Source organism: Macaca thibetana, chromosome 5 (assembly GCF_024542745.1).
Source record: "Macaca thibetana thibetana isolate TM-01 chromosome 5, ASM2454274v1, whole genome shotgun sequence".
Classification (NCBI taxonomy): Eukaryota; Metazoa; Chordata; class Mammalia; order Primates; family Cercopithecidae; genus Macaca; species Macaca thibetana.
Window position 1 is genome coordinate 121,201,683 of NC_065582.1, and position 22,674 is coordinate 121,224,356.

Here is a 22,674-nt window from a genome sequence, read left to right on the forward strand (position 1 = left end):
GTATATTCTGTTGATTTGGGGTGGAGATTTCTGTAGATGTCTATTATGTCTGCTTGGTGCAGAGTTGAGTTCAATTCCTGGATATCCTTGTTAAGTTTCTGTCTGATGATCTGTCTAATGTTGACGGTGGGGTGTTAAAGTCTCCCATTATTATTGTATGGGAGTCTAAGTTTCTTTGTTAATCTCTAAGGACTTGCTTTATGAATCTGGGTGCTCCTGTATTGGGTGCATATATATTTAGGATAATTAGTTCTTCGTGCTGAATTGATCCCTTTACCATTATGTAATGGCCTTCTTTGTCTCTTTTGATCTTTGACAGTTTAAAGTCTGTTTTATCAGAGACTAAGATTACAACCCCTGCCTTTTTTTTGTTTTCCATTTACTTGATAGATCTTCCTCCATCCCTTTATTTTGAGCCTATGTGTGTCTCTGCATGTGAGATGGGTCTCTTGAATACAGCCAACTGATGGGTCTTGAGTCTTTATCCAATTTGCCAGCCTGTGTCTTTTAATTGGAGCATTTAGTCCATTTACACTTAAGGTTAATATTGTTATGTGTGAACTTGAGCCTGTCATTATGATATTAGCTGGTTATTTTGCTCGTTAGTTGATGCAGTTTCTTCCTAGCATCGATGGACTTTACATTTTGACATGTTTTTGCAATGGCTGTTACCTGTTCTTTCTTTCCATGTTTGGTGCTTCCTTCAGGATCTCTTGTAGGGCAGGCCTGGTGGTGACAAAATCTCTAAGCATTTGCTTGTCTCTAAAGGATTTTATTTCTCCTTCACTGATGAAATTTAGTTTGTCTGGATATGAAAATCTGTGTTGAAAATTCTTTTCTTTGAGAATGTTGAATAGTGGCCCCCACTCTCTTCTGGCTTGGATAGTTTCTGCCTAGTGATTTGCTGTTAGTCTGATGGGCTTCCTTTTGTGTGTACCCTGACCTTTCTCTCTGGCTGCCTTTAACATTTTTTCCTTCATTTCAACTTTGGTGAATCTGACAATTATGTGTCTTGGAGTTACTCTTCTCAAGGAGTATTTTTGTGGCATTCTCTGTATTTCCTGGATTTGAATGTTGGTCTGCCTTACTAGGTTGGGGAAGTTCTCCTGGATGATATCCTGCAGAGTGTTTTACAACTTGGTTCCATTTTCCCTGTCACTTTCAGGCACACCAATCAGATGAAGATTTGGTCTTTTCACAAAAGCCCATATTTCTTGGAGGCTTTGTTCATTTCTTTTTACTCTTTTTTTCTCTACGCTTATCTTCTCACTTCTTTTGATTCATTTGATCTTCAATCGCTGATACTCTTTCTTCTAGTTGAACGAGTCGGTTACTGAAGCTTATGCATTTATCATGTAGTTCTCGTGTTATGGCTTTCATCTTTATCAGTTCTTTTAAAGTCTTCTCTGCATTGATTATTCTAGTTATCCATTCATCCATTCTTTTTTCAAGATTTTTACTTTCTTTGCGCTGGTTATGTAGTTCCTCCTTTAGCTCTGAGAATTTTGATCTACTGAAGCCTTCTTCTCTCAACTCATCAAAGTCATTCTCCATCCAGCTTTGTTCCATTGCTGGCAGTACTACTCATCTTAAAATATCAAAAGAAAGAGAGATTTTCTATACAATTTCACTATGTAATGGTTTCTTTAGTAGCAGATAAAACAATACAATGCTTTTTGAAATGAAGCCAAATTATTCTGAGTATGTGAAAATAGCACTGATACTGTCTGTGGACTTCTTCATGTTCTTGTGTTTATGTAGAATGTGTGAAATACAGTTAGGCTGAGTATGTATTTTTTGTGTAAACTATGAATTAGAACAACAAATTTCAATATAAGTTCAACAAATTTCAATACAATTTCATATGGATTTACATTATTTTGTGTTTTCCCGAGTGTTTTCTTCATTTCCACAAAATATTTCTAACCATTAACTGGCTGGTAAATCTCTGAAAAACAAATTTTTATATGACAAAGTAAATTTTGAAAAGTTTTTTTATTTTTCTTTTTATTTTTTTGGTCACAGGAAGAAAGAAATCTTGCATCATAACCTTTCTTCCTGGAATAAACTGAAATAGTCTCATCTATCAGGTTTTCCAGTTTCAAATCTCAGATACAACTAATCACTTTTTCCCTTCTTTCCTTTTCTAGCAAACTTCCAGAAACAAAACAGACAACATTTCATGATGATAAATATCACAGTTGCCACGCAGGCCAGCAGGAACCCAATCACATCCAAAGAGTGGTACTGGAACCAGGTGAGGTCATGGGCTGCAGGCCGAAGGTGTTTAGCTCCTTTGTGGCGCATGACAAATTCAATCCAGAAGACTGCTCGATCCAGGGGCTTCACTGGTTGATCATGTTGAATTCTTGATAATTTCATAACATTCTCTTTGTATCTGAAGGATAAAAAATAAAGATACTAATGCAGCAGGAAGAGACATAGACAAAACTCCTCAGACACCAAGTTAAAGAAGGAAGGGTTTTATTCAGCTGGGAGCATCAGTAAGACTCCTGTCTCAAGAGCTGAGATCCCTGAGTGAGCAATTCCTGTCCGTTTTAAGGGCTCACGTGAGAGGGTCGTGATCGATTGAGCAAGCAGTGAGGACATGACTGGGGGCTGCATGGAGCAGCAATCAGAATGGAACAGAAGAGGACAGGGATTTTTATAACGCTTTTCCATAAAATGCTCGAATCTATAGATAATATTCCAGTTAGGTCAGGGGTCGATCTTTAACTACCCGTCCCAGAGAGTGGCACCAGGTTATCTGCTTGTGGATTTCATTTCTGCCTTTTAGTATTTACTTCTTTTTTCTTTGGAGGCAGAAATTGGGATTAAGACAATATGAGGAGTGATCTCCTCCCTTACTAACACTGAAAGTAAGTTAATTTGCCTGTGTGTATCAAGTTTATGAAAGGCTTTTAAAGTGCCAAATAATTCAAAGTAAATGTCAAAGAATTCACATAGAATTTGTGTACTTTTATTTGAGTCATCATAGAAAGTTTGACTTTTAAATTGAACTTTTCTCATTGACAAATGTTTTTTAAATTAGAAATTGGATGTTAGGTGAGAAAGTTAATTTTTTTGAAGCAGAGAAAACATAAGGAATTTTATTTTTTTTAAATTGTTTAAGTTTTTGTGGGTACATATTAAGTACATATATTTATGGGGTATATGAGTTGTTTCGATACAATGTGAAACAGTCACATCATGAAAAATAGGATATTCATTTCTTAAGCATTTATCCTTTCTATTATGAACAATTCAATTACACTGTTAGTTCTTAAGCAGACATACGGAGAACGTGCTCAACATCATGAACCATTTTAAGTGCTGTAAGAAAGATCGTGAAAATGTAATAAGAGAATTATCATCTCTAAGTTCCTAAAAAGTAATTGTGTCATGGTGAGTGACACGCCTCATAGCTAGTCACTATGCTTCTACATTACTCTTTTGTCTCCTACTGTTTCCCACCCTATAGCCAGAATGATTTTGTGCAATTAAAGTCAGTTTATAGCACTCCCCAGATTAAGACTTTTGCCTGGCTTCTCATTATTTAAAGAATAAAATCCAACTCTGTTATTTGGTCTACAGAACCCTACATTGTTGGACACTGGCAAGCTCTTTTCCTAACACTTTCCCCCTACACACTGTCTTCTAGATTGGCCTTCTTTTTTTCTTTAAGTTCCCAAAGGTGTTCTTGTCTTAGTACCTTAGACATTTTTTCCCTCTCTCCTGCTCTTGTAGTATTCTCTCTTGCTACAACCCAAGGTATGGTTCTCTGCCTTTTTATGGCTTCCTTCTAAGATTATTTCTAAGAGAGGCTTTTATTGACCACAATATGATGGAACCTCTAGGATTTTCTCTATTTTCTGTGCTTATTTTGCTATTTGATTCCTAGAAGTTTAAAATGCATTCTATATCATAAAATAAACATTTAAATAGTAAATACAAAAGATAAATATATGCACACTAAGTGAATAGTTCAAAAACATAAGATCATCTTGAGCATTATTTTGAAGTGAAGATATCTATTTACCTACTGCTCAGATTGTGGTATAGGATATCACAACCTGCCTAGAATCACACTCTTTTTCTGAACCATTTAATCACTACTTTTGACCTCCACTTATGTATTAGCCTGACTTCAAATAGCATGCATTAGTTTTGCTTGTTTATGTAATTGAATTGTATAATATGTACTCATTACTGTCTTTTATTAAAGTAGCAGTTGTTGGATAATTCCTTTGCTGTATAGTATTTTGTTGATTGATAAAGCACAGATTTTTTCTTCATATTAAGATTAATATGTATTTGTGTTGCTAATAATTTTTAGACACTATTGATAATTCTGTCATAAACATTCTTCTAGATGGTGTTATATTTATATATTTATACATATCTCTTGGGTATATTGTAGAATTGCTGAGATAAAATTGGATGTGTAATTGTGATACATTTCTTGACTTTTACCTTCTTTGAAGTGTATTTTTTTGATCTCTAAAATTTAAAGATATTATAGTTTTTATAACCTCCCTTACTTCCACTATGACTGCATCATATAGTTTCTATGACATTAAAGCTTATTATATTTACTAAGTCTTGAGTTATTACCCACCACATATCACTTCAAATAACTATCTGACATGCTCTAAGAAGTTGTATCTTCGAGTTGATATATATAATACATATATATATATTGTATATGTACATATGTGCATTTGTGTGTATCATTCTACATTATAAGATTCCATTTGTTATTTGTGTTCTTCAAATGTTTTATGTCTTTACCCATTATTTGCTCTTTTTTTCAGTCTGTTTAGATTGAGTGACAGTATTTGCATAATCACATTTAAATCTACCAATTTGCTTTATATATTTCTTTTCTATTTGTCCAAGTTGGTTTGTGTTTCTTTTCAAATATTTTCTATTTTCCTTAAAGGTGTTTTTTTTCATTCATTAACCTTCATTTTTTGTGATAAAGTAATTTTAAAGTATTCCTTTAGATGATACACTTCTTATTTGATAGCATTATTGATAGTAGTTAAAAATCCTGAATTAATGATAGCTGGACTCCGCAAGGAATTTTGCACATTGATATCTTTGGGTGTGAAAAAATCAATTATTAAAAATTTCACTTAAAATTATATTTTTTTTGTGCTTCAAAGACCATCATCCAAAAGGAAAATTTAGTGCACCCAGAATGGGATAAAATTTTTAAAAAATATATATCTGACATGACCCATAATATATAAATAGTTCTTAAAACTTAATAATAAGACAAATAGCAAAGTTTAAAAATGTTCCAAGGATTTTAGTAGACATGTTTTCAAAGAAGATATACGAAGGATCAGTAAACACATATAAGGATTCTCAAAGTCTTAAGCCATAATGAAAATGCAGTCTGAGACCAGGATGAGAGATCATTTTATACCCACTAAGAAGGCTGTAACAAAAAGACAGATAATAACTCATTTGGCAAATGTATGGAGGAATTGTAACCATGTTTTACTGCTGGTGGTAGTGATGAATGAAACAAGTACTTTGGAAGACAGTTTAGCAGTTCTTCATAAACATACAGTTCCTACATGAGCCAGCAATTCCACTTGTAGTATCAACCCAAAAGGAAGGAAAACAGGTTTACTCAAAAACTTGTGTAGCAATATTCCTAGTAACCACAATTGGAAACAATCAAAAGGCCAATGAACTGATAAGTTAACAACTAAAATATGACATATCCTTACTAAAAAATATTAAACTGCTCTAATAAGAAATGAAGTATTAAAATGCACAAAAACATGAATAAAACTAACACCATAAAAAACAACAAAAAATTAAGCTAGTGAAATGTCATTTACACAGCACCATAAACTGTATAATTCCATTTATATGAAATACCTAGAGAGAACAATCTTTAGAGAAAGAAAATAAATTAGGGTTAGACTAGGGCTGAGCGGTCATAGGAAATGACTTCTGTGTCATTGCAGTTTCTTTTGTGCTGACAAAAATGTTCTAAAATTATGTGACAGTGATGGCTTCATGGCTCTGTAGACTTAGCAAATATATTTGGATTTTACACCATAAACAGAAAGATTTTATGGTATCAAAATTAAATCTCATTTTCAAGTCCATTACAGTAATGATAATAATAAAAGTTAATTTTTCAGCAGGACAATAGTCATGTTCTGAGGCATTTAAGTTATCAAATTAAAATATTTATTATATTATTTCATTTATTCTTCCTTTCTACTAAGGATTCATTATATCAAAATTTTAAGAAATGAATTTTTTATATTATCTATATCATTTTAAAAGTATTTTTGTGTAGAAAATTGTTTCACTAACTGGCTATTCATTAGATGTATGGTTTTCAAATACAATATATAAATAACTGATACAAAATAAAAACAGATTTCAGATTGGTTAAATCATTTAAATTCTTTCAGAATTACTCTCTTATAAAAAGGATGACACTCACACTCACTATTGACAAGAGAAGCTATCTATAAATACCACCTACTGAAAAATATTATTCTACTCACAAAGGATCATTAATTACTGTCTTCAGTGCATTCGCCAAGTCTGTACTCGACATTGTGTCGAAGTCCAATTGAACAGCTGCTCCTCTGGCCTTCATGTGAGCAATGTTATCAGGTTGATCGGCAAACAGTGGAATGCCCACCATAGGGACCCCATGGTAGATTGCCTCGTAGATGCCATTGGCTCCACCGTGAGTTATAAAAGCTTTGGTTTTTGGATGACCTAGGATTGCATGAATTTTAGCAAAATTATTCATAGGAATAAAATGAGATGCACAATGAAAGGCTCTGAAAGTGACAGTGTTTTCTGGATAACACATTGAACTATTTTGCTATTGCTTTTCAGACTTCAGAGGAGAAAAACGTACTTGTGCTGAGTATGCAAGTGAAGGCTGCATGGTGTATGTGACTTCAGACTGCAAAACAATGCAAGAGTTCCAGTTGGACTAATGAAAAAGTGCGATCTAGATTTTTAAAATGTGCAATAAAGAAGACAGCAAAGAGATGGGCATGATGTGAACTGCTATTTTAAGTGCAGTCACAGAGTGTGATATGTGGGGTGTGCAAGGCAGCAGGTAGTGGGTTGATGGTGGTGCTAGGATTGAGGAAGGACAGGTCACCCTTCATCATGACCTGTCATCACTTTATGATTAAGATTAGCAATTTAATCCTTCAGAAAATACAGAGTCATTGATGATAGAAGAGCTATTATTTTTGGTGGCATTTGAAATAACCCTGCAAGAGAGGAAACAACAGGTGTAAAGTTGTAGAAATAGGACATAGAGACAGCTCAGGAAGTTATTGAAAAATTCTGTGAGATATAGTAATACCAGAAATAAAGATTCTTGCTGATTCTGACCATAAAGAATGTGAGTGTATATCATAAAATGCCAATAATTAGAGCATATTCTTTTTCCCTTTGGACTGGTAAATAAATATAAACAAGTTACATTTAGTTTTTCCTTAACAAACATTGAAAAAGCTTGTTTCATGATTAACTATTAACACTCTAATGTGCTGTTACTAATATATCCAGTATTTGTTCACCCGAGTCTTACCTAGAAGGTCATTCTGGGGTATCCACTTATAGAGCCGAGTATTGACACCTAAGGTATCTGGTTTATTCCCATCAAATCTCCACAGAACCTGTTACAGTAAAGAAAATATCTTATTCCATGAGTGGAATTCAAAACTTATAGAATGTTCAAACTTTAAAAAGAGAAAAAGAGTAGGAATGAGATCAAGGGATGTTAGTAAATCAGAACTACTCAAAGACTGATGTAAATAGAATACTCACTTTTAATTTTGGCCAACTTCACATTTGTCAGAAGTTTCTATAATTGGATTACTTACAAACTTTAGCAGCCTCTTTCAGTAGTTTTCCACACCAATAAGACACTTCATCTTACCTTTTGTGGAATCTGGGCAAGGGCTGATGCAATTACGTTGGCCCTTTCTTCTTTCATGTTAGTGATCATTGACCCCAGAGTAAACACCACAACACCATTTTCTCCAGAGCTCTGTACAAACTCTTCCATTTCCTGTGAAAAAGAATTTGTTTCATCACAAAAGAATAACAGCATAGCAGGCACTACTGAAAGAATTGGTACAAGTTACTAAAGAGAGAAAATCAGGTATTTTAAGGAATTATTGGAGTAAATAATATTTTCTAACTGACTCAATCACTCAGGGTTTTGCAATTAGATATATAATGTGAGATAGGTGGACGCTGTTAGGATATTTGTGTAACTATGTGTGTATGTGTATGTATTTGTGTGCATGTGTACAAGGGAGAAAAGAAATGGAGCTATTACACTGTAGTCAGGGAGATAATGTTAAAAATATTACACACAGACTCTTCTCTTATAATACTAAAATTACTAATATACGTTCTTGGAAAATGGCACCACTCAGCTTTAATTCTACATTGTTGTTCTACTAAATCACTTATGTTAATTTCAGGCAGGTTTTCTGTAGGATTCTTTTAGTAGGAAGCCATTAGTGTTTAATTCCCTCACTATGAGCTCTGAGGATAAGCTACTCACTGTTGGGATAATTTTATATCTACATATATGTTTCTCTACAGTGCTTTATACTTCACTTAAAGTTTGTCAGAGTTTTCCGGTAGTTTTTGAAAAACTAAAATAAATAAATAAATAAATAAATAAATAAATAAATAAAAGCTGATGGTTAAGAACCACTGACATTCTGGAGTTTAGTATTGTAATTTGAAATTTCTGTGAATTAGTCCAGGAGTCTTACTTATAATACAGAACTGTGCACTATACAGTTACATAGTTGAATGATCATATTTTCAGGTTATTGTTTAGGTAGAGCACCTATTGACCTGAAATCACACTGTTAAACTGATGTGTTATTTATAACTGCATGTGAGTAACTCTCATCATCACTTTGTTGTATTTCAGAGACAGCACTTGCATCAGAATAGAAGAGGCCACCAGGCTTTTCTGCAGGGGAGATCTTGTCTCTCTTTTGAGTAGCTCACTCACACCACATCACACTCCTCATGAAGATGTGCTTGGCTGCAATCGATTGAGAACTATTCTGACTTGCGTTCTCCAATGTAAGCCAATATTTAAACTTAAAAACTTCCAGATTTAATCATTGTGGTAAAACTTTTCCTAATGGTTCTTAACAAAACAAAGAAAAAAAGTCCAAATGTTAACTGTGCAGACCACATATTACAGAGCATTTTTTAAAATATGATTTTTAATCTTAAGGTAAGAGTCATTGTACTGCTATTCCAGGTAATACTTGGGGCATCTAGGTATCGTGTGTGATTACAGTTGACTGTAGCCATATTTACTGTAACTGGTGTTCAGTGTTTCACCTCACTAGCTTGATGCCAAGAGCCTTGTTTATCCATGCAGTGTTGAAGGAACCTAACCTCTGTTTACAGATTCATCACTGATATGGACTGGTTGTTTCTTCTTCTGTGATAATGTAATAAAAATAATATAAGATTAATGTCAAGAATTTAAAAAAAACATGAAAAAATTTTTTAAATAAAATTTTTCTAAAATTTTTATGTTGTGATATTATTTATGTAAAATATATTTTTTCATCTTGGCTGTTGTCCTATTTTTATAGCTCAATGTACACATGTGACACTTCCTTAGAAAATGTTAATGTTACACAGTATATATTTTCCTCCTGCAAAAACTTATCATCTTGTTACCTTTATCATTTTCTAACTCCCTTTATTACAGCTGACAGTGTAATTGAATATTTCATTGATAAAATTATTGTAATGCTATTGTATGCACATAGGATAAGTTTTTAATCATTCCTTCATTTAAGATGTTGGGCTACTTCCAATGTTAATTTTATGTATATTTTCCATAATGTTGAATAGGTACACCTTGATTAATTTTTTTATCTGTATGATTTCACATGAATATATTATAAAACTCATGGCAATGTTCATTTGTAAAATACCTGATACATTTTGTCAAGTATCTTATTCTCTTATATAGAAATTATCTGAGAATCTATTATTTAATTGAAATGAAAGCAACCTGACTGGGTTAACAATTATTTTACATAATAAACAAGGAATTGGTTTCACAACCATTGACTTGCATTCAAATCTTTCTGCAAGTTAATAACAACAGCTAATAGTAGTAATTATCACTACTGTATTACTAGTCATCCTTTTTCTTGTCTTTCTGCAAGTCCTACTCTCTTCCCCTTCCTATAGACACTATCGGTTTCCCTTATTGTGAGTGGGGAAATCGTTCAAGAGTAGGGTAAAGTGGCATAGATTTTTTCATTAGTCTTACCGAAGCTTTTGTCTCTTGAGAAAGTTATCATATAAAGCCCATGCAATTTGCATTCATCATAGATATTGAATTTTAACAATGGAATACAAACTCAGCTTTATGTGGACAAAAATTTTATTTTAAGAGATTACTTATTAATGTGATAAAGAATGCTTACTTTGTACATATGTCTTAAAAGTGTGATATTAATTTAAAATATATGGATTTATTGTGTTCTTTCATAAAGAATATTATCTTATATGCTGACAGAATTATTTTGGTATTGAAACTAAGGGCACTATTCAGATACAAGTGGTATAAATTATTTGGTCTTTATTATACATGCATTGTTCATTATCTCTGTGCTTCTCTGTAAGGCAGCTATGATGTTAAGACAAGTTGACACAAGAAGTTTTAATCAGTTGCTTGTCATATGGCAAAAATCATTTACTTTCATAGGGTATGTTTATGCTGTAATATGTAAACCCCTGGGGTCTCAATGAAGAATGATTTAAATGCTTTAGTAAGATCAAGTGAAACTGAGTTTGTCTGCAAATATTACAGGAACACATTTATTTTATTGAGGAAGTGTTTTAAGCTGCAATACTGGTGAAGATCCTCATTACCTATGGGAGAATTTTAGAATTTCAACTAACTCATTGTTGTGGGAAGTCAGGGACCCCACAAAAGAAGTGAAAATGACCAGTCCTTGCCTTAAGCGATGATATTATCCTGTGAAATTACTTTTTCCTGGCTCATCCTAGCTCAAAAATCTCCCTCACTGAGCACCTTGTGACCCCTACTCCTGCCTCCCAGAGAACACCCCCCCTTTGACTGTAATTTTCCTTTATCTACACAAATCCTATAAAACAGCCCCACCCTTATCTCCCTTTGCTGACTCTCTTTTCGGACTCAGCCCACCTGCACCCAGGTAAAATAAACAGCCATGTTGCTCACACAAAGACTGTTTGGTGGTCTCTTCACAGGGACGTGCATGACACAGGTGTCTGTCAACTATGACTTTGCAAGAGGATATAATTCTGATGTACTGAAAAGTCTGCTCTATTAAATGAAGAATGATATCTCAAGTGACTTGTACATGTTAAGTAATTAGTAGTATTAGCAATAATAACAAAATAACAATAATTGAAAAATTAATAATATTTATGTGTAACTAACTACAGGCCAGAGACATTTCAAGTGTTTTGTCTATGTTAATATTTTTTCCACACAACAGGAAGTTGCCACTATTTTTGTAAATGTAGGCATCATTATTTCTATCAACATTCTGTCTACTTTACCATCATCAGCTACCTGAATCCATGCAAAATTTCCTGCATGGTTGGCTCTTTATTCTGACCCTCCTGCAATTTAATTATTGAATATCTTGAAAGCTCTTCTTAAAGAAGAGAATCTTTTCATATATCTTTCTGTCTTAACTCTTTTTCATAGTCTTTCAATGTGCTTAATAAATATTTCAGCTCCCAATATGTATCTGGCTCTAATTTGCCTCTCAGCATCATCTGATTCTTAGTCTCTTCCTGCAAACTAAACCTGAGGACTTGAGAACTGTCCTGACCACTTTACCTGCTTTCCTTCTTTTACCTGTCTCTCCCCGTCATCCTTTTACTTATTTTTGCATATTGTTCAGCTCTCATCTTAGTAATCAGTGACTCCAGGATATTATCTCCTATAATAGGAGATATTATCTCCACTGATGCTTTCTTGACATTGGGTTTTTCCTTGAGATAATAGTTTTTATATAATTTTTATAACTTGCACATATTCTATCTTTTGAAGTAGAATGTAAGATATGTGGGGACAGAAACTGTGTCCTTTTTTTTTCTCTGAAAATTCTGTACTTACCTGTGTTTCATGCTAATACCTTTGTAAATATTATTTGAATGAATGATCAATACCTTCTTAGGTGTTAAATAATGAAGACTTTAATTTAACCAACTCTATTTTTGAAGTCTCCTTAGTATTCCCCTCTATTTGTAGCACTCATAAAACTCATATACGTGTGATGGTATCAATATGTACATGACTTTCTAATTGGTATCTGCTTTACCCCACCCACTTCCCATCTTTCTTCCAGTGTAAGTCAACCACTCTGAATGAAGACCATAGAATCAATTCTACTGAAAATTCAAAGGCAACAAAATAAAACCAATGACAGCATGTTTACCTTAGGTAGGGGTTTGGCAGGTTTGCAGAGGAGTCCTCCAATAAAATCAACATTTGGTAAGAGTGGATGTGGAAACTGAAAATTCCAGGAGTTTCGAATAAGCCATATGTCAGCTTTCCCCATTATCTCAGATAATGTAGTGTGTCTTCCTGACAAGGATAAAAAAAAGAAAAGATGGATGACACAAGATAATTACATTAGGTTATTTTCTGAAAGGGATTAGAATAATGTAAGCAAAAGTATAGGCAAAGTGTCTGTGCTTTGAAAAATATAGACATATATTCATCTATAGACATAATTTTATTTTATGTATTATTTATTTTGTCCAAGTATATTTATAAGAAAGGCAAAGTAGTAGGAGAATTGTGAGGTTAAGCTACATCTCTAATGTCACATCAGTATACTCACAATCACAAACAATGTTTAAAATAAGTCATAGAGAATTAAACATCAATTTCTTTTCTTTTTAAAGCTTCATTCATAGTATACGGACATTTAAACAACTCTTTGAGCTCCATAGTCAATTAATTCCACTGTACACATAAAAATAATTTTCTAAAAATTGACTAGCGTACACAACTCATTAAGCTAATTTTTTATCTTTGGTTCTTCAAGAGAACTGTGGACTATGTTGTGAGTATGGTTGAAATCCTTGTACTCTTTTAGATTCAAGTTAAGATCTTAATAATATTATCTTTAAGTAATTATATTTGTAAATTATAGCTAGAAATTTTTGAGAAATGATTGAAATAAAGATTTGTACTCAACCTTAATCTGTCTTATATTTTTTAATAAAGAGACATAGTTTGAAAAAAACTGTGTAGATATAACAACCTTCACACTTCAACAAGATGATTGGACTTTAAACGAATGGTTTCCAATTCTTTAATGAAAGAGTATAGAAACATTAGAAACTTCAAATTACCTTTAATGATTTATGCATCTGAGATATAGACATTCCCTCTCTCTACTGTGAAGGAAATCTTCTGGTAACATGGGAACATCTTTTGATTTCTAAATAAGAAAACCAAGCTTTACAAGAAAAAGTCATTTCTGCAGTTATATAGATAGTTGTAGAAAAATGTGTAACTACTCATTCTAAATCCATGCATTCAGTAAGATGTTATTTGATGGGCCTGTAGTCCCAGCTACTCGGGAGGCTGAGGCAGGAGAATGGCGTGAACCCGAGAGGAGGAGCTTGCAGTGAGCTGAGATCCGGCCACTGCACTCCAGCCTGGGTGACAGAGCAAGACTCCGTCTCAAAAAAAAAAAAAAAAAAAAAAAAAGATGTAAAACAATGTATAGTAAACCAGATGTGTAATTGCTTAAAGTCTTAGAGGCACTAATACATAGGTTTATGATTTCCTTGGGTGTTCTGTGTCAGTGATGGCCCCAGGGTTTTAACTGACCCTATAATTTGAGCTTTTCTATAATATTTGTGAGATTGATAGATCATGTTGTATTTTAATTTTATAAATTCACTTACAAAAACCCCAGTACCCTGACTTTATGGCTTTATATAAGCTCTGTTTCAAAGACACAAATAAGTTACAGATTGAAAAAAAATACTTACCTAGAACTTCACTATAAAACTGATCCCACTTCTTCATGTCATACAATTGGAAACAAAAGTCAAAATAAAGCACATAGATCATATTTTTTACCCTCTCCATGAAAGTCATTTGATCACTTAATTCTGACATAACAACAGGTACGTAGGAGGGAGGGAAAAGAAATCCTCCACAATGTTTTTCAAAAACGTAGCCAGGAGTGAAGCGGAGACTGTACACAAGGGGTATGTTAAATAGCTCAGCCAGCAGCTCACTACAGGGAAAAACAGGATCTGCTAAAACGACATCAAATCTTGACTCTTGTAGTTTCTTCATTAATTTCTTATTTGAAACTACATCTTTACAGAACTTTATACTTATGTCACCAAACCTCCACATGATTTCTTGTATTTGTGAAAAATATAACCAAAATGTATCTTTTGGAAGTTCTGACCATCTCTTAATCTGTTGCCTGATGATATTCTCAAACTCCGTTTTAGTTAAAGATGTAGGAAAAACTTCAATTTTAAGAGCGGATGAGTTGTTGGGATCAAAAAGAATGGAAGCTGAAGATGCCAGTACAGTCACCTCATGACCTCTCTGGACAAGCTCTTCCAGGATTGTCTTCATATTCATCCAATGGCTATATTCTGCTGCCCACACCAGCACCTTTCCACAACTCCCAGAGCTAAAGTAAAAGCTCAGTTGTATTAGCAGAATTATTGAAGTCCATTTCACAGACATCCTGGTGCAATGCAATGCTTGTTTTCCAGTTGCTGTTCCTTTCTGTCATTTCTCATGGTTACATCCAATGATAAATTAGCCAAGAAGTTAAAATGTAACCCTTATACTTCAAAGTACATACAATATCATTAAATCAACATTCCGAGCATGTGGATGGCAAGGAGACAAATGAAGGTAAATGACCTGTTTACACAGATGTGATTAATTTCCCTTTTATGTTTCTGAGTGCTATCCTTCAGCTAATATCGAGGATCTTGTATGGACATACCATCTGTCTTATGCAATATATTTAGAAGAGTGTCCAGAATTGTAGCAGTGAAAGATCATGTTTCTGCAGTCCATTTGACACAAAACTAAAGATAAAATGACTAAACATGGTGCACATATTTTGTACACCTTGTTGACATATAATTTAAATATGATACAATTCATCAATTTTTATGTAAAATTTAATGTTTCATAGTATAGCCACAGAATTATGCATCTACCGTAACAATCAATTTGAGAGCCCTTTTATCTACCCAAAATAAGCCCTATAGCCTTTAGCCTTTTCCTCTCCACCTCTAGTTTCTGCATTTCCCCTGTCCTGGGAAATTGCTAATTGAATTTCTATCTCTATAGATTTGCCTATTCTGGACGATTTTTAATACATGTAATCATGCAATATGTGGTATTTCATGAGTGGCTTCTTTTATGTAATGTAATATTTTAAATGTTCATTTATGATATAGCATATACATGTTGATTCTTGCAACCATCATGTAAGATATTGAGAGTGTGAAGATGACACTATCTTTATAAACTTTGCTAAGGTAATCAAAGATAAAGAGAGAAACAGAGAAAAGTAAATCAAGTTTGTAGTATATTCAGCATTAATCATTAGGTTAGCTTGTTCTCTGACTCACTTCCTCATAGTTATTTGGCTATTGTCCTAGAATTATGTAGACCCTGTTACAAGATTACAGTTCCTCTTAACTCTTCTATAGATAATAACTTAAACATTATGAAATGATCAACTTTCCTTCTGAGGTATTCCTTCAGGTCTAGCACACTGATAAAACTGCTGACTCAGCGTGTCTGAAGGACCTCACTGATGCCAGCTGATCTGAGGAACTTCACTGATGCCAGCTGATCTAGAGGACCCCACAAGGAACTGACTCAGCAAATAATGTTGTTTCTTGTTCTGATATCTTTGTTCCTACTACCCTGACCAATTAATTACCCAAATTTTCCAGTCCATCACCGTGTATGATCTCCTTAAAACCTCCAGCCCAGAGCTCCTTGAGGAGCTGGATTTGAGATTGTCTTCTCATCTCCTTGCTCTGTGCCCTGCAATTATTAAACTCCTTCTTTGCTGCCAAGCCTAACATCTCAGTGTAATTGGACTATTACTGGACAGTAAGCATATGAACCTGTTGTTCCTATAACAAAACTTCAATGGAATAAGTAACTGCAAATATAATAAAACTAGAAAGATAACTATAATTAGAAGTGGAACTTAATGATGTAACAGAAATGATGAAATCGCATGATAAAACAAATAAGTGAGGAGTTACTCTTAGGGAAGAGCAAGAAACTTATTTCTTGAGATGGAATCTACTCCTGGTGAAGACGTCATGAACATTGTTAAATGGCAACAGAAAATTTGGAATATTACTTAAACTTACTTTATAAAGCAGCATTAGAGTTTGAGAGGATTAATTTCAGTTCTGAAAGAAGATCCTCTATGGGTAAAATGCTATCTGGCAGCACTGCATGCTGAAAAAAATCTTTTGTGAAAGAGTGGGTTAATGTATGTGGCAAATGTCATTGTTGCCTTATTTTTAAGTATTTGCCACAGTCATGCCAACTACTAGCAGCCAACACCATAATAAGTTATCAAACATCAATATTGATGCAAGACTCTCCATCAACAAAAGTTGCACTCACTGTAGATTCAGATGATAAATAGCACTCTTTACCAATTAAGTGTTATTTAATTAAGGCATGTACTTTGTAGACTTAATATTATCACAGACTGAATACACTACAGCATTGTGTAAGCGTAACTTTTTATATGCCTTATAAACCAAAGCAAATTGTGTGACTCACTTCATGGCAATATTTGCTTTATTGTAGTATTCTAGAACCAAATCTGCAACATCTCAGAAGTATGCCTTGTATTAGTGAAAACACTTAATATGAGATAAACTCTAAAATATATATTGCAGTTGAAGGGGCTCTATTTACTCACCCCTTCTGTTCCTCTTTGTGAGAGCCATGCATATTATCTACTTTCAGTCAGTCATCTTGGCCACATACATTGACTCACTCTATCATGTACATTAACCCACCCGTTCACAAAAGATTTTTTTTAAAGTTTCTAATTCCCACAAAACACAAACATACACAGACTTTCTGTCATTCCACACAAAGCCCAAAGGTACAAGGTGGTTTTGGAAAACAAATATTTTACACCACTTTACCTATGTGGACCCTCACTAATTAGCTGATAATATATTGAGTAGCTATAATATGAAGACTATTTTGATATGAATCACATGAACAATACAGAATGTTTAGAGTTCCAGAGAAAAAACCACAAGTACTTCTATATGAAATAATTAGAAAAACTTAACAAGGCAGGAAAAATACGATATAAGATGAAAGCTTTGATTTCACCTAGGCAGTGTGTGGTCAAGAAGGGATTTTCTAATAAAGAACAGAAAGATAAAAATCACGCACATGTGGAGAGCATCCCAATGTGTATGGATCACAGAGCAACTTGCGGGCATGAGATTACAAAAGACAGTTAATTTGTAATAAACACCTTAGGCAGTCTTACTTGTCATACTATGGATTTGAATTTAATACACCACCAAAATTTACTTACACAATTTTTAAAGGATGACAGTTATGAAATCAAGATATTCTTTTAGCAAGTAACTGTGTCAACTAATATTGGCATGTAAAGTCAAGACCTTAAAATTAGAAAGGATTATTTAAAAAGTGCATTTGTAACCAAAACAGGAGATCATAATAGCCTGATGTAGTTTGGCTGTGTCCCCACCAACATCTCATCTTGAAGTGTAACTACCACAATTCCCACATGTTGTAGGAGGGACTTGATGGAGTTAATTGAATCATGGGGATGAGTCTTTTCCATGCTATTCTCTTCATAGAAAACCTTTGTTTTAGATTTTGCTATTTGTTTTTGGATAGTTAGTTTTCTTTACTTTCTGCTTTTCTTCATGCTTCCTTCGCTCCTTGATTTTATATATTAATTTATTTTTAATTAAAAAAGAAAATGAAGTTACTTAGATTTTATGTTCAATGTTGAATTTTGTTCATCTTTATGCCTTTTGTCACACGCTTTTTTGTTAATCAGAAACCTATATGAAAATATTACATTTGAAAACATAGGAATATATAGATATTCCAATTTCATAAGCAAAACGAATTTCACAATCCTAATTAGCATACTTGCTTTTATTGAGTTTTATGAAATTTAATTCAACATTAAATTTTTAAAAACTCATTGGATAGTGTATAAATAGTACTACCTAAAGAGTGGAAATCTACAATTGCAATAACAAGAAAGTTAAAATTAACTGATTGCTGGACTATAATATCAAAATTGAAATTGCCTTTTAATTCTAGAAAAGTCTGATTCATAAGAAAGACTACATGAATCTAAGCTTCTATTTTCACGCCCAAGTACACTGGATGGAGTTCTTATACAATCAAATATGTTGAGGAGATTCTAGGGCATAATTCTTCTCTATCTTTGTTATATCGGCCCTCCCTTTATATGTTCCCTGGAGTTAGCACACTTCAGCGTTGTTTTTGTTTGCTTGTTTTTGAGTAGTTAGCACAGACCTTAAGATTTAAAATCTTGGCCGGCAGCAGTGGCTCAGGCCTGTAATCCCAACATTTTGGGAGGCCGAGGCGGATGGATCAAGAGGTCAGGAGATGGAGACCATCTTAGCTAACATGGTGAAATCCCCTCTCTACTAAAAATACAGTAAATTAGCCGGGCGTGGTTGCGGGCGCCTGTAGTCCCAGGTACTCGGCTACAAAAATACAAAACAATTCGCCTGGCGTGGTGGCGGGTGCCTGTAGTTCCAGCTACTCGGCTACTAAAAATACAAAAAAAATAGCTGGGCTTGATGGCAGGGGCCTGTAGTCCCAGCTACTCGGGAGGCTGAGGCAGGAGAATGGCATGAACCAGGGAGGGCAGAGTTTCCAGTGAGCCGAGATCAGGCCACTGCACTCCAGACTAGGCGACAGAGTAAATCTCCGTCTAAAAAAAAAAAAAAAAAAATGTGAGGTAGGAACTTAATATTTTCTTTTCATTTTGTCACAAACAAATGACAACAACGAGAAGTATTTCCAAAGTAACTTCAAGATTTCATAGGCAAATGATTAGTTGCTCCCACATACACTACTATAATGCTTTAAAATTTTTTATGTAGAAGTAGTGCCTGTTAATGCAAAGCAGAAAATGAGCTTCAAATTCCAAATGGAAAACCACAGTTTCTTCACTGTGTAAATGGCTGCTTGTAAGGATTGGAGGTTGTACGCACCTTCTGTGGAATCTGGGCCAAGTCTGAAACAATGAGATCGGCCGCCTTCTGTAAGGTTTTGCACAACTGGTCGCAGAGAAAACACCACAGTGCCATCTTTGTCAGAGATCTGGACAAATTCTTTCATTTCCTACAAAGAAAATAATTTCTGCATCATAACGATGCAATATTATGTAGAATAATGTAGTTTACTTATGCTTTAATAAAAATCTAAAGAAGTTTCCATATGTATAGTTATATTGTCCCTATATTCTGCCATATACTTCCAGTCTCTACAAGAAAGTTTGTGTTAGAAACACATGGCTTCAATACATAGTAATTATTTACTAGAAACAGTACACAACCAAATAATTATACAGAACACTTAAGCAATAATATACAGCTCTTTTAATATTTGGTATATATCTAATTCTAAAATCATGATGGTTTGCAAACTCATAAAAATATTCCTTGAAGAGTGATGTCAGTAAAAAGATGAAATAATGCCCCCTAATTAATTCCCACGCAAAAATACAGCTAGTAACTATGGAAATACAAAAAGCCACACTGAATTCACCAGAGCTAAAAAAAGAGAAGAAGAAAATCCCAAGACTCATAGACATGGGAAAACTCATGATCTGTAAGATGAATCATTCTTTTGGATTATGACACCCCTTCCACACACCAAGAAGACAGCACTGTGAGAGAACTTTACCTGAAGTTACCAAGATCAGAGGAGGAAATTTGAAGGGAATGTTCAGTTTCTTCATGGATCTGTGATTCTTTTTGGGAAGCCCATTTTTGTCCTACCCCAGGAGAGGCATTAGGAGCGGCTAGAGGGTTGAATGACCTGGGGTGAATTGGAAACTAGAGTGGGAGTACTAATCACAGTGACAGGCACACAGATCTCAGCAACTGGTTGGCATTCCAATTAGCAGGAATGCCACGCTGCGGAGTTTGACCAGTACCATGACACTGCAGGGGCCAAAATCCAAAAGAAGGTCTGAATCTTTGGCCTGTATTTTTTACAATTCTCAAGTCCTTATACAGAGCTTTTCTATGACCTGCAAACAAGTATAACATTTGATAATAAGTTTCAGTTATTGCTTAAGTCTCTCCAAGACCTAGAAATCACTGCAAGTCTGGTTTTAAGTTCCAGTGCAGGATTAAAGTTCAGATGCTCCATAAAATTTTTGATAAGAAATTCAGTGCACACTTATTTTAAAAATTCAGAAATCACAGAACGTATTAATAGAAAGTTGAAAAAAACACACTTTAGAGAATAATCCAGGAAAAAGATAATAAATTTTGCAAAGAAGTGGAAATGTTTTAAAAATAAAAAGAAATCCAAATGATAAAAAAATAAGTGAAGTGAATTGAAAAACTCATTAGAAAACTTCAACAGCAGACTTGGTCAAACAGAGTAAGAAATCAGCAATCCTAAAGGTAAAACATATGTAATTACCCAGCCAGAAGAGCAAAACAAAACAAAACAAAACAAAACAAACAAACAAACAAAAAAACGAGAAATAATTAAAATTAGTGAAGTAAGCCTATGAAAATATCAAACATTATTAAACACACTACCTCTGTCTAATAAGAGTTCTTGAAGGAGATAAGAAATAAGAAGGTCTAGAAAGCATACTTAAGAAAATAATGATGGAACATTTTGTAAATCTAGAGAAAGATGACAGTATCCAGATACCCTAATCAAATTTAATCTAAAGAGTATTTCTCAAAGGCACATCTTATTTAAATGGTTAAAAGGCAAATACAAAGAAAGAATAGTGATAGCAATATGAGAAAAAGTTTGTATCATATTAAAGAATGTCCCAATTCAAGTTTCATCAAATTTCTCAAAAAAAAAAAAAAAAAAAATCAACTTGTGAGCAAGAAGACAATAAGATCTACATTTAAGGTGCTGAAAAAAAATCTGCCATACAAAAATACTGTGCCTACCAAAGCAATTCTCAAAACCTGGAAGAGTGATAACATTTTCCCACCCAAACAAAAGCTAAGGCATTCATAAACACCAGACCAATCTTATAAGAAATAATAGGAAGGAAAAATTTTTTATTGGAAAGAAAAGGACACTCATATGTAATAAGAAAACATCTGAAGGCATAAAAACACTTCTAAAAGGAATTATAAAGACAAATTCAGAATGCTGTAATACTATAATTGTGGATATAGGCCATTTATATCTTTATCATAAAGAAAAAGACAAAGATATTAAAGAAAGTAGTAACTACAATTGGTTAAGAGATGGAAATTTGAAAAGATATAAATTTAGACATCAAAAAGTCATTATGTGGAAGACAAAATTATGTCAAAATACAGTTTTGTTTTTTTTTTCTTTGTGCTCAAAGTTGTCATCAGTTTAAACTATCTAACAATAAAATATTTTTGTAAATCTTGCATTAACTAAGAAGTCAAACTTAGACACAACAAATAAAAATGGCATGAAATCAAAACATACTACTAGAGAAAATTACTTAACCATAAAGGAAGACACAAAGAGAGATAGAGAGACAGACAGAGAGAGAGAGAGAGGGAGACAGAAAGAGAGATAGAGAGAGAGAGACAGAGAAAGAGAGAAAGATCGAGAGAGAAAGGATATACAAAAAGTAACCCAGAAAACAATTAACAAAATGGAGGTAGTAAATCTTTATCTATTAATAATATTACAGAATGAAATTGATTGAATGATCCAGGTAAAAGACATAGAGTGACTGAATGGATAAATAATTAAAACTGAACTCTATTGTCCCCACAGTAAACTCACTTCCCCTATGAAGGCATACACAGACTAAAAGGAAAGAAATAGAAAATTTTGTTTCTTGTCATTGTAAACAATAAAAAAATTACAGTAGTAGCTATACTTACTTAAAATATATTTTAAGTCAGGATTGATAAGAAGTTGGCCATTATATAATAATCACGAGCACAATAGAGCAACAAAATAAAATTTTAAATATATATGGTCATAACACTGGAACATCCAAATATATAAAGCCAAATTTACAGAGCTGAAGAGAAGGATTTACTGTGTTATAATAGTAGAAGACTTCAGCACTTTACTTACAACAATAAAAATATAATTCAGACAGAAAATCAAAGAAGAAATCTCAGAGTTAAACTGCACTCTAGGTAAGATAAATGTAACATGGACATTTACAGAACATTCCATTGAACATCTGCAGAATATGTAATCTTCTCAACAGCACATGAAACGTCTTCTAGAGTAGACCATATTTTAGCTCAAAATACGGCTTAACACTTTTTTGAATCAAAATTAGGTCAATTTTTTCCACAACGGAATAAAAC

General features: G+C 33.6%; 1 protein-coding gene across 6 annotated transcripts in view; it reads right to left on the reverse strand.

The window, feature by feature from the left end:
• Positions 1-22,674, reverse strand: part of LOC126955127 (UDP-glucuronosyltransferase 2B33) — a 329,416-nt gene that overhangs the window by 236,111 nt on the left and 70,631 nt on the right. The window contains exons 1-6 of one of the 6 annotated variants that reach the window (XM_050791390.1): positions 14,083-14,852; positions 12,510-12,658; positions 7,949-8,080; positions 7,598-7,685; positions 6,543-6,762; positions 1,867-2,398 (exon numbers count right to left, since the gene is read on the reverse strand). The exons of 3 other annotated variants lie outside the window; for them this stretch is intronic. In XM_050791390.1, the coding sequence (XP_050647347.1) occupies positions 2,119-2,398; positions 6,543-6,762; positions 7,598-7,685; positions 7,949-8,080; positions 12,510-12,658; positions 14,083-14,803 (1,590 nt within the window). In that variant the 5' untranslated portion in view covers positions 14,804-14,852 and the 3' untranslated portion in view covers positions 1,867-2,118. Of the gene's footprint in view, positions 1-1,866; positions 2,399-6,542; positions 6,763-7,597; positions 7,686-7,948; positions 8,081-12,509; positions 12,659-14,082; positions 14,854-22,674 lie in introns of those variants that run through there. 2 more of the 6 variants (XM_050791399.1, XM_050791396.1) reach the window with 2 other exon arrangements.